Source organism: Malaclemys terrapin, chromosome 3 (genome assembly GCF_027887155.1).
Source record: "Malaclemys terrapin pileata isolate rMalTer1 chromosome 3, rMalTer1.hap1, whole genome shotgun sequence".
NCBI lineage: Eukaryota > Metazoa > Chordata > Testudines > Emydidae > Malaclemys > Malaclemys terrapin.
In genome coordinates this window covers 1,144,948-1,157,919 of record NC_071507.1, presented here as the reverse complement: position 1 = coordinate 1,157,919, position 12,972 = coordinate 1,144,948, and the positions used below count along the sequence as shown (strand labels likewise).

Here is a 12,972-nt window from a genome sequence, read left to right as displayed (position 1 = left end):
CCAGGAGAAGCTACTGTGACTCTTACAGTCTGTTTGGATTCCCAAGCAAGTGCAGAAGGGACTGCGTACAGGACAGTGGCTTGTGATGTACAGAGCAGACTGGATGAGCACCTGGTCTTTTCTGGCCTTAAACTCCCTGACTCTGAGAGAAAATGAGAGCTTGTTGGGGTCACCACCACTCATGGCTTTTGGGAAAATGGCTCTTTTCTGTTCCCCATTGTTTCTGGGCCAGGAGATCCAGAACAACCCAACCAGCTAACAAAGCGTTAAATACACTTGCATCACTGAAACAGAGGTTATCCCAGTGTTATGGGTACTTCACTTTGTGCTGACACATCCCTTGGTCTTACCTCATTCTACTAGTGCCTTGAGCCCCGGCTGAGATCAGGGCCCCCACACTAGGAGCTGTAGACAAATGTAGTGAGAGAGGCCTGGCTCACAGTCTAACTAGACAAGACACAAAACATCTGGAAGGAGAGAAAAACAAAGGCATAGAAAGGGAAAGTGAATTGTCTAAAGTCACCCAACCATTCACAGCAGAGATGGGAGTAGAGCCCATGTCTCTTGAGTCACCGTGCCCTGCCATGTGGACCACACTGCTTCTCAATTACATTTTGCTCTCATTACATTTATAATCAGGCATGAAGCCAAAGGTATAGAAAATAATTCTCCCAAGTACTGCTGTGCAGTGAGGATAGCATCTGATAGCATTGTTACATTCTTACACTTTGAAACATGCTAGATAGAAAGAGATATTTTAGAATGTCTGCGTAATTTAACTATATCAATGCCATTGTTTTAACAACTGCAGTGTAATCATCAGTGTATAGTTAATTGGTTAATGATAAGGCAAAGTAAACAAATATAATTTGCAGCATAATCACATTTTATGGAGCAGACATAACACCTGCAGTGTGTGTGTGTCTGTGTGAGAAGTTGTTACGCTGATTAGAAAGTGACACACACATTTAAGGGCTTGACCTTGCTCCTATTTCAGTTGGGGGGGGGGCAGTTTGCAGGTTGCCATTCGCTTCAGTGGAAGCAGGATCAGACCCATACTTACACAGAATCCCCACCACAAGAGAAGAAAACCTTCCTTCTCCAGCCCAGAAGGACTTTTGCCCTCTAGAACAAAGACTGCCAACCACAGCACAACATTCGTGACCCTGACACCTTCTGATCTACTTTAGTGCCTTTGCGGGGTTACACTTTAGTTTTGCTTTTTTGATGATTTGTAAAAGCTTATTTAGGCACTTTCGGTTTGTTTGTTTTTTGAGTTTTTGTTGCTAAACAAATGTTATTTACATACTGAAATAAAACAGATGGTTTGTAAAACCTAGACAGAATGTGCTTTATTTGTTTCTGAAAGATAGCTGGTCTGTTATGGAATTTTAGGGGTAAGACTTGGAAAGTGTACTGAACCCCCTTCACTGTGAAAGCTAGAAAACGTTGACTTTTCTTAGAAACAGGTATTGACCAATAGCCATTGGCAATATCAATGGTAAAAAAACATTTTGCTTTGGGATTTACAGATTTAATTGGGTTAGGCATTTTGGATACAACAGCTGCACAAGCTAGAATTACTTGATTTAATTTTTGATAATTAATAGTAAAATGCCATGACCCATTTGGTTTTTGTACTAGCCAAATTAGAGAATTGCATACTGAAGAATACTTATGGATGATTTTTTGTTGCAGCAAAGATGTAATGGTTTCAGCAATATGAGGATTGGCCTGATCTGGGAAAGGATTTGGGGGATTGTTTTTTTTTTTTTTCAATTTTAACAGTTACTTTTATTTTTTTACACTTATGCTTTTGTTTAGCAAAAGCATTAACTTATTTAGCCACAATTGCCTGCATCTTAGCTTTTTTTTTTTTTTGCGCAATTTTTTTAACGTACAAACACAGAACAAAAAGACAGTCCTTGTACCAGAAAGCTTTCAGTCAAAGACCCAGATCCTCAAAAAAAAAAAAAAAAAAAAAACCAGTGGGAGTTAGGTACCTAAATACCTCTGAGGATCTGGCCCCAAGAAAGTGTCTACCTTAGGTTTTATATGGTACCTTCCCTAGTAACTTTCCTGTGTGCACTGGGGGAAAGCAATAAGGAAGTGCAGGACAGGCAGACAGAGGTGAGTGCGGAAATTTCCAGCTCAGTACAGTTGGCAAGCTTTTCAGCATGCCCACTGTACCAGTACATACAAGCTGTCATTCTGACAAGTAGTCTGTTCTTGACTGTGTATAGAGCATTGATTAGGCTGTGAGTGTATCGAGCAGTGGAGTGGGATTAAAGCCTTGGGATTATGAGGGTTGCTTTTGCCTCTCTCTGCTTACTGGGTAACGTGGAGACTGTGCAAGTTATAGGGAAGCTCAGAGTCACTAACGTTTGAACGCTGCAATCCAGCGACATGGGCTCTGCTGGAGTTTGTGGTCAGTGTCCATGTGGTATGAGAACTGCCAGTGGAAAACACCCTGCACAGGTACCTGGACACATGTAAGGGGTACAGTGTAAGTGTAAACATTTCTTTCATTGTCTCCTAGGGATCACATGATATCTACAGCCATATGGTCTCCATAGAAGCAGACTCTTACTTGCCTGTGGATGACACCCTGATCCCTACTGGTTGGTGACTTTGAGAATTTCATTTGTTTGAGGGGAGGGGATTTCATAGCTCAGCGGGAGCAGGACTGGCTCTAAGGCGAGGAAAGTCATTCTTAAACCTAAGTGAGGTTTCTTGTTCCAGTAGAGTAATGGTTTGAGCCTTCTGTTAGCAAACAGGAGTGGCATGAAAGGGGGTCCAAAGCCACATGACAATAGCTCTCCTTGCATGAGGTAGCTCTGCAGTTTGCACAGAACTGACCCTTGTCTCACCCAAACATAGTTGGAGAACGATTCCCTAAGCCCTGGTGTGACTGATTGCGTTGGCCTTGTAGCCCCCATTATGGTGCTGGTACCTGCTCCACGGTTAATTGAGGTTTCAACGGATGAGCCTGATGTTTGGCCTCCATTTAAAATCCCCCCAAAAGCTGCATGTGTCTCCAAATTGAGAGGTTGTATTTGGGTCCCATCTGGGATCCTTCCATCAAATTTGAAGAGATCAGACAAAGTTCTGAGGGGATCAGTGGCATTCTAAAAATCTAACACTTTTTTCCATGTACTGCACAGGAGAGGGCTCTGTGACCTCATGTGTATGCCAGCTAGTGAGTCACATGTCCTCTGTACAGCGACACACTAGCTCTGTGTCTAAAGAGCTCATGTGCCTAGGCCATGCAAAGAGCACTTGGTTAGGTAACACTTCATCCTGCTTTGTTCCAGAGATGTGGGTGTGAAACAAACTACACAGCCATGTGTTCTGAGATGGACATTTTCCATATGCCACGTGCAAGGAAGAAAGTTGTGAGGTTGCTTTCACCACAGGGGCAGAGTTAAGGGGATTTGGCTGCCTTAACTGTGAATTTCTCTCCTTTCAGAGGTTTGACTATTTTGGGAGCTCAGAAACCCAGGAAGTTCTGAATTGTCTTTTAAATCTAGCACCCTTGAAAGGTAATTTACATTCATACCACTGATAGGTTCCTGCAACTTTCCTCAGTGGATAAAGCTCAGTGTGAGTAGCCACAGGCTGGCTCACCACTCCGGGCATGTGGTGAGCATTCCCGCATGGGGCAAATAAATGAGGTAATTAACCAATAAACAAGGTGGGTGATTCAGCTTCTCATCAGAGGACAGTTACTGGAGAGACAGGAATGGGGAGGCTGGAAGGAAGGGCCAGAGAAACCCAGGATCTTCAGGAGGTGAGATCTCTTTCCCCCCCCCCATCATGTGTCTGGGGAGAAGGGAAAAGCCTCATGTTGTGGGGAACAAGCCCTCATATAGCACCTTGTAAATGAAGCACACAGGGTTGAACTTGCCATGGGAGTGTGTGAGGACTGTTTGCAGAGAGGAATCCAGGGTGAGGGACTTCACTCTGCTACACATAGGTATGAGTAACTTCATCCGATCATCTCGGGGCATCATGGGTCTCCATACTTCCATTGTGTAATGAGTGGGGAGGGGAAGCCAGTGAAGCCCTTTCTGCCTGTGGATACCTGTGGGTATGTCTGTGTTGCAGCTGGGAGCAAGCCCCCAGCCTGGGTAGACAGACTTGCACTAGCAGGCTAAAAACAGTTGTGCGGACAGAGGCAGAGGCTCAGGTTCACTGCCCCCCTAGGCTTGAGCTTGGGTGGCCAGTCCAAGTCTCCACCTAAGCTGCAGTGCCAAAGTCCCACAGCTGTTTTGAGCGCACTAGCCCAAGCCACGCCAGCGCAAGTCTGTCTCTCTAGCCTGTGAGACTTGCTTCCAGCTGCCTCTCATGTCCTTCTCCCCCGCCGTTCTCCCCACCTGCTTCCTCCAGCCCGGCTGCTTGTGCTGTTGCCAGCTGAGCAGCTCCTAGTGCTAGCACCTGGTTCCTTTTCCCCTTTCCTTCCTCTTGCAATGCCTGGCTTACTCATGCTTGTCTAGCAAAGTTTTCCACATGATCTTGAGGTCCTACTATTCCCATAAGCTGTGCCTGGATAATCTGTCCCTCAAAGCCTGGCCATATTACATGATGGGAATCCCAGGTACAGTCTGATTGCTTTGTTTCACATGGGATGGGTCAGATCCTCAACTAGCATAAATCAGCACAACTCGATTGCTGTGTCACTGGGGCTACACCAATTGACACCAGCCGAGGAGCAGGCCTGGTAGCTTGTATTATGAAGAACTGTCTTGGTGCTGAACAAATTAATTTTTTCAAAAAGGAATGAATTAAATGCTGAAAAGTTTGAATCGGTCCCAAATCAATTTTAAAATTAAAAGTAAAATGTCAAAGCAGCCCAGGCGCCTCTGAAGTCTCAGGTGCCACAGCAGGGAGAGAAGAATGTGGCGTTTTTCTCCTCGAATTGTTGCTGCCAGCCAAGCCTGTTTCGGGGGGAGGGAAGAGCAATTGCCCAGGGGCCCAGGTGATTTAAAAGGGCCCATGGCAGTGGCGGCGGGAGCCCCAGGCCCTTTTAAATCATCCGGGCGGCCGCAGGGCTCCTAGTCATGCGCAGGGTGGTACCGGCAGTGGTGAAGGCAGCCGGGCGGGTATGTGGAAGCCCTGGCCGTGCCCATTGACTGTTCTGCCCTGGGGCCTGGAATTGCTGTCGGCGGGCCTGCTGCCAGCAAAGCACTGGCAGCTAAACCTCAATGGAAACCACCAGAGCTCTCCCTGCCTAACCTCAGAGACACTTAAATACAATGAGCGCTGGTGAGTGATGGTCACACACTGTCTGGATAACTGTGTACAACAGAGGAAAGGCGAATCCTTTAAAGTTTTTGGCAAGGTCTTTCCCCGTGTGGAAGTCTCCCTGTTCCAGGGTGTCTCCGTCAGTCTGTTGATTTCAGCGGAGTTCTGCTGAAGTGAATTGGAGTTGAGCCAGGCCCCATGTTTCTAGGCCTTCAGGTTTTCGTTGCATAAACACCCCACTCGAGTGTAAGCCATGCTGCAGCTTTCCCCATGAGGGTGCGGTGCACAGTTAGGCCTGCAGGGGGTGCACCACTCTACCTGGCTAGGGGCAGCAGCATAGAGAAGGGAGAGGGAGTTGTAAAGGCCCTGACTGAGTTGTCCAGGCGCCTTGCTCCTCTTGGTTGAGGGAGAGCAGGAGTTAAATTTACTGGGTTCTCTGTGCCTGTGTCATCTTCACTTGACACCAGCTGAGGCCAGACCTAGAGCACTCCTGCTGTACCAGCTGCTCCTAAAACTGGCCTTATACCTATCTCCCACCCAGCAGCAGAGGCCCCTTCCCAAGACCTAGGATGGGCAGGAGCCAAAGATCCCAGCAGTCCTAGTAGAACACCAGTGCCTCCCTAGGGACTGGGGAGCTGGCACTGTTTGTGAGCTCTGAGGAGCAGAAGGGAGGCCCCTGCCCAGCTAGGGCAGAGATGGCTGCTCTTGCACTGAAGAGCTAACAGTTTTGGGTGAGAGGAAGCAGAAAACTGATTAATTTGTGCAGCTAAGGTGGAAGAGACCAGAGAACTGATGAGCTGGGGGTGTGAGGAAATGGAGGGGGCACGGCATTATGGGTACGTGGGGGACGAATGAGGGAAAGTTGGGTGTCTGACATGCGGGGAGGGGTGAGCAGTGATGGAATGGCAGGGTGGCGTGGTTGTCACGCGTGGGAGAGAGTGAGTGCCTGGCGTGAACGATATGTGAGAGAATGAGATAAAGTTTGGAGTGAAGTGTGTCTGTCTCCCCTCTGTCCGCCCAGGGGTCTGACAAGTGTGCGTGCATTTGTGTGTGTGTGTGTCCATCCCTCTGTCCACCCAGGAGTCTGATGGGCGTGTGCCCTTCTGTCCACCAAGGGATCTGACTGGGGTGTGTGACCCCCTTTGTCCACCCAAGGATTTGATGGGTGTGTGTGTCCCTCTGTCCATCCAGTGGTCTGAAGGGTGTGTCTGTGTGTCTGTCCGGGGGGGCGTGTCTACGTCTGTATCAGTGTGCGGGGTGGGAGTGCTGTGTGCGTTGGCGTTTCTGGTAAGCCTCGGATAGCAAAATTTTGCTGGAGCTGGTAGGTTTTATTTCCTTGACGTTTTTGCAAGTCTGCATTACCATATGCCTTCCGGCTCCGCTGTGGGCAAGTCACATTGATTTGCACCTGGGGGCGGGGGTGAGTAGATCTAGATGAATCTGCGTCATTACTCCTCATGCATCTCCTCTGGATCCAGGACCCAATTCAGCAAGAGACTGAATGTAGGCACACCAGTAGTCCCCTGGGCTTCAGAATGCAAAAGGGCATTGACTTCAGTGGGACTGATGCCATGCTTAGAGTTAATCCCATGCTAAGTACAAGACACTTACCTTGCTGAATTGGGACCTTAGTGTAATGTTTCAATGGATGCTCATGCATTTTAAGTGACATCTCTTTCTTGAAAGTTAGCAGTTACCCTGGCTGGTTATTTAAGTTTTTAATTGCACCTTGGCTTGATATTCCTGTTTTCTGTATCTATTTGCCTTTTAACATTTTGGATAAATGAATCCATTAAGGCAAAAAAATAGATGGATATTCTGTGCTTAGTTAGGTGGAGGTTGTGTATATTTTAAAAACCATTTTGTGTGGGACTTTCTCTTTTTTTTTAGCATAAGTAGACACCTGAATAAAACAGCTTCTCTTTTTAAAGTGATTCTTCCTCCATTCTAATGTAGTCAGTAGAATTCTACATTTAGATCAGTTCGAAAGCCACAAAAATGCATGACTTGTAAGATAAAGAGTGATTCTGAGCATTTGCAAAGAAGAACTGGTGCAGAGCAACTGATGAGTTCAAAGTGAGTAGATCTGAAAAGTCAGGGCAGTCAGCAGCGAGGTGAGGCTGTGACTGCTGATGTGAGAAGAGAAATGTCCCCAAACAGGGACTTCAGAGCAACAAAAAGATTAACTGTTTGATGGAAAGTTTGTTGTTCCATTCAAAGTTACCCTCATTGGCGATAAATCCGAGCAAATAAAAACCTGGCAATTGCCAGGAAAATAGTTCATACAAAACTTGATCACAGACGGCAGCACTGCGCCAGAGAACCGATGGCTGTGATCCGTGGCCCTGATCTCCCACTGCCTGTCACTTACACCTGTGCTTCCAAATCTGGCTGGCAGCGTGTGGCACCTGCTGTGTGGCATAATTTCCTATTGTCAAGGACTGTGCTTAGTGGAGGAAGAGTCACTTTAAAGAGAGAAACTGTTTTACTCAGGTGTCTACTTGTGCTAAAAAAAAACCACAACCCCACACAAAATGGTCTTAAAAGTATGCACAACCTCCACATCACCCACCAAACACAAAATATCCAACTAGTATTTTTGGCAGCGTTTGACACTTGCTCTGTGGTATTGTTTCCTATTGTAAAGGTCTGTGCAGGGAGTGGGGAATGACGGCCCTGTGTGACTCTGAAGAAGGGGATGATTTTCAAAGGGCAGCTAGGCACCAAACTCCCATCTGCCTCCGAAAATCTCCCCATAACTTATAACTTTTTGGTAATGGGTTTGAGTGCTTTGGGCTCAAACAATTCTTAAGGTCCACTAGAAGTGGAGAGATCACACTCTGTGACCTTGTCCTCTCTACTGGCTTTATTATTAGCATATCAGGTGACTATTACATTCTTCTCTAGCTTCTCTCTACTTCTTCCATTTTCATTTATTTATCGATATGTTTCTGGTGATCACCTATTCATGTGCTGAAGTGTGTGTGTTAGGGCTTCTAAAGAGTGATTATGTGGATATGTTCTTTTACACTTTATTTACCAATTGTCACTTGTTATGGCACTTCAATACTAATAATGTCAGAGTATGGCAGGCCTGGTGGGGTACGGAGTGCACGCTGGAGCCCCCTGGTTTGATCTGCCATGAGTAGCCTGCTGTGTACTCTGAATGCAGCATGTGAGACATGTTTAATTCCACCCACAGTCCTGGTGGAGTTTGGTCCATTATTCTCCCTACACCTTTCCTTGGTTATAGTCCTTGGCAGTATTTGTTGCCATATGGGTATAACTCTTGATGTGCAGAACAAACCCAGAAGTTTCTTGTTAATTTCAGAGGGTTTGATGATGCCTGTAAGGGCCAGTCTTGTGTCCCAGAGTTCCATTGTCCACAGTGTGAGGGGCGCATAAACTGCTGTATCTCTTTAAGGAGTGCATATACTGCTCCCCACATGGCTAGCCATCTCTGCTGATTGGTAGTTAGGGATGGAGTCATGGCTCTGCCCACTCCCTGCCTCTCTGGTGGGAGCCCCATCTCAGCAGCCCCTGCACTCCAACACACTCACTGTGTGATCACATAAGGCCACAGTCTAGCAGCTGATAGTGATTTATAGCAAAGCCAAGTGATCTGCAATAGCCATTGCCTCATTGCAGCAGTTGGTGACACCACACAGCCACGTGCGCAGATCCGGCTCTATTCATAGCCAGCTTGTGATTTGTACATTGAGGGTGCTTGAAGGTAAACCATGAGCTGTCATCAGGAGATGGGGAAATGCTGGTGATCATGTGACCAAGAGTACTGCACAATACCAGCATGTTCATGAAAATGCTGGGTGCTGGGATCCTCAACCACAGAGAAAATATGAAGTTAGATCCTGAGTCAGCCTAGATAATTTTATGTTTCTAGAATAACTAACTGCAGTCGGAGGTGGCCTCATCCAGCGTTGGCCCTCATCCATTTCCCCAGTCAACTAATCACTGTGTGTGTTCTGCATAGCAATAAGGAGATGGAGGAAATCAATGGCAGCCAAGGTCAGTTTGTGCTCACCATTGGAGTGACAAATATCTAGCCACTCTTTGGGAACCATGGGCCAGATCCTGAGGGCCAGCTAAGATGTGCAGGACACAGAGGGAGTGGGGAAAGGTGGCTCTAGGCAACATCTCTGTTGCCCTAATCCTGGGGCTGTGAGGTTCTGCAGGACGGGACAGGAACCTGGGTCTGCAGGAGGGCATACGCAAACCCGCAGCCATGGTAGGGCTGCATGCATTACCGTATAGACCCTGTGGAAATAAATACCACAGGAAGTACTGCCTCAGGAGGAGGAGACCAGGAAGTGTCTGTACAACAAGATGGACTCCCCTGTTGGCTGTAATGGTGGACATGCCTCTTGGATTGATCTGGGACGCCTGACTCCAGTACTGACTTTCGGAGCTGTTCCTAGCCTCTGACTGCCACTGCTCTGACCATTAGGTATGACTGCCCAAGCCCCAGTCATGACTGACTGACTGGCTAGGCAGTAGTTTCTCTGGTGGAATTTGCAGCAATCTCGGGGCTGCTCTAAATTATGCCAGCAATAATGTTCCCGTAGGGACTGTTCTACCAAGGATCACCAGAGTCCAAGATGCTTCTGGCCCACCCCCGTGCCTAAGGGGATGCTGGAACAGGTAGTCAGAGCTGGCTACATCTACTTTATATACCATACTGGGACTCTCCTACAATAGGGTAATCTACCCATAAGGGGAGCTTTCTAATTGTCCTGTCTGAGAAGCACCAATCAGTTGGACGGGGGCCTGAAGATCTGCTGTGTCTATGCTAAAAAGCTGAGGTCCTCTGATCTGAATGTTCTTCCTCTTCTCTTTCCTTTCAGTAGAAGTTTAAATCATAGCTTAGTCTCAGTTATCTTTCCAGCCTACTTTAGGAGATCGTTGTCTCTTGTTCCAAACCATTTGCCGTCCGGTTTGCCGCGTGGTGGAGGCATGTTATGCTGCCATGATGCAGGACGCCCAGCCACAGGAGCTCTCTGAAGCAGTGGAGAGAAGGGATGTGGAGGAAGTGGTTGTGGGATATGACTAAGAAAACTTGCAGTGAGCGGGCTTGTATCAGCTTCGGTGCCTGAGAACTGAGCATGGTTCACACAGGCACAAGTCAGGAGGTGCAGTCTCAGGCGGCTTGCAGCAGCTACTCCTGCTGGAAAGAGGCAGCAGCTGACAGTGGTGGAATTGAGCAGGGTGGTTAGTGGATGTGGCACTTGAGGTTTATGAGGATTGGCCTGGAGATTATCCCTAATTTACAGCCTGGGAGAGAGACAGAGGGGAAGTGGCTTGCCCCAGGTCACCATGCTTCTTGTGACAGTAGGAGAAGGGAAAGAGACACCACAAATAACACCAATAGCCCTTTGTGTTGGGAAGTGGCTATCACCTAGGTCTAGCAAACTGTTAAGGCTGTGCACCTCACACCTCTCCTTGTTTTGTTATCTCTTTAATCTGAGCTAAGGGGCCCGGACTGAATGCATGTTTGCACTTTGTGGGAAAACACGGAGACCCACAATGTATCAGTCACTGGATCACTGGAGATCCCAGACCTTATGGCATGGCAGGCTTAGCCTCCAGAGAAGTGGAAGGAGGGAACTGCTCACTTAGTGCATAGGCCTTCTCCCCTCTGACTGAGAGCTTGATCCAAACCCCACTGAAGTGTGGGGGAAGACTCCCATTGAATTCAATAGGCTTTGGGTGCGGCCCTGACACTGAGCAGCAGGATGTGAAATAGAAAGGCCCAGAGAAAGGGAGCAGTTTGTCACCTTCTAGCGCTATAAGGAAGTTCTTGTGTTGCAAAGTTGTCAAGAGTTTGCTCATCTGAGAAGAGAAAGCGCACTGTGGTTACTGGGATCACAGCCACCTTAGAGGGAAGCAGTCTGAGCAAAGGGATAAAATGCAAGATTCAGCATAGAGCTTTTTGATGGTTCCCATAGACCTGTGACATCGAAGCCGCTCTTGGTCTGTAGGGGATGCAGCATTTTCTACTGGGATCCCCACCAAAGCAGAATTTCCCATTGCAGTGCAGAGCGTAAAACAACACTGGGGTAAAGACAGACCGGACTGGCAGTGCTCCGAATGTGAAATAACACCAGTGAGATCAATGGCATTATACCCGTGGGAGTGGGTGGAGAATCAGGTCCCCAGTTTCAGAAGTTTAGCTCCCTAAGGCTAGAGCATTTGAAAAGTGGCTACTGATTTTGCATGTCTCAGTTTTTGGGTACCCAATCTGAGATCCTGGGGGCCAAACTTTCAGAGGGGCTGTCCCCCCCCCCCCCAACTCCTGTCAAAGTTAATGGAAGCCTGTGGGTACTTGGCGCCTCGGAAAAACCAGCCCTAGGTATCACAAGCTGCGTTCCCAAAATCTGAGGCATCCTGAAATTAGTGTACTCTTTTGAAAGTGTCGGACTAAACAGTTACCAGAAGCCCTTGTTGGCTTTGCTGTTCAGATCCTTTGGAGTAGGGCTTGGGACCCAATTCACTCTTAGAGGCGCTATTGATACAAATGTAGGACTCTATCCAATGGCAATGGAGATGCTTCACTGAGCACTGGATCATCCCCTTAGGTAGGTAGCGGCACATGCACACTGGATCTGTGCCGTGTGAAACCAGTGCAACAGGGCCATGAGAACAGCTTTGCTATTGAACACGGCTCATTCCAAAAAGGCATGTCTCTGAGTCAGCCCTGGAAGTTTTGATATCAAATTCACCTTGTTTTGAAGCAAAATGACTTGATTCTGAGTGTCAATGTGTGTTTGCGGTACCAGGGGGAGGAGGGAGGAAGTAGATGTTCCATCTGCTTAATTATTTTACTGTTGACTGAGTTTAGAAAAAATCCTACGTGCTCTTCCTTAGCGTGAGCAGCGCTTTGCTTGTTGAGAGAGCCGACTGCTGTTTTCAGTAACCAGTTCTAAGATTGCTGTTTCTTAGAGCTGCTATCTAGAGAAACCACATACAGCAGTTGCCTCGTTGAAGCAGGTGTGCTTGCATGTTAGCATCTTTCTACTTCTTCTAGGGGTGTTGCTCTATGGACCTTCTGTGATAACAGAAGAGAATTGCAGAACATCTGACCGTGCCTTGGTGGGTTTACTCTGGAAGTGTGGGGAGCTGGAGAATGTTGTGTGCACTTCATGCTGACTTGCTACCTCATGTCTTAACATTTTAAATCCCGTCTGTTATCATCAGGGAATATACACAGAGAGTTGGGGGGTGGGGGTGGAGAAACAATTTACACTCTGTCCGAAAGGCTGCAACATAACACGACTTTATCTCTTAGAATCCAGAAGTCTAACACACACACACACCAAATGGAACGAGAGACAAAGCAGGCTGCTCCCTAAGGCAGAGAAGCACAATTCATCCTACTTTAGGCTGGGTCACTGCATACTGACTGCTGAAGACCCAGATGGCACACTTTCCTCTGAGCCGCCCCTAACCTGCCAGCAAGACCAGAAAGCCTCTTGGAACCTAAAGTAATGGCTTGTAATTTCAATACCATGTTCAGTACCCTAGCCCCAGGGGAGCAGGGAGTTATCCTGGTTGTTCTGAGCTTCTGCAGAATCTCAGTTTTCACATAAAAGGAAGAGTAGGTTTCTAGCCTTTATGGTTGTGAGTGTAACCAGTGTTGTATTGATCGGGGTTGTAAGCATCTCTCTGGCCAGGGGGTTGCATTGTGTATGTCTGCCTAGAGTGGGGGGTGTG

The 12,972-nt window shown here is 47.4% G+C and overlaps 2 protein-coding genes across 3 annotated transcripts in view; one reads left to right on the top strand and one right to left on the bottom strand.

The window, feature by feature from the left end:
* LOC128834913 (serine/arginine-rich splicing factor 7) overlaps window positions 1-12,972 on the bottom strand; it is a 44,707-nt gene that overhangs the window by 5,317 nt on the left and 26,418 nt on the right. The gene's annotated exons all lie outside the window — the stretch shown is intronic.
* The window catches only part of GALM (galactose mutarotase), a 67,175-nt gene that overhangs the window by 47,116 nt on the left and 7,087 nt on the right, over window positions 1-12,972 (top strand). For both annotated transcript variants that reach the window (XM_054024106.1, XM_054024105.1), the window contains exon 5: window positions 2,540-2,621. In XM_054024106.1, coding sequence (XP_053880081.1) covers window positions 2,540-2,621 — 82 coding nt within the window. The remainder of the gene's footprint in view (window positions 1-2,539; window positions 2,622-12,972) is intronic.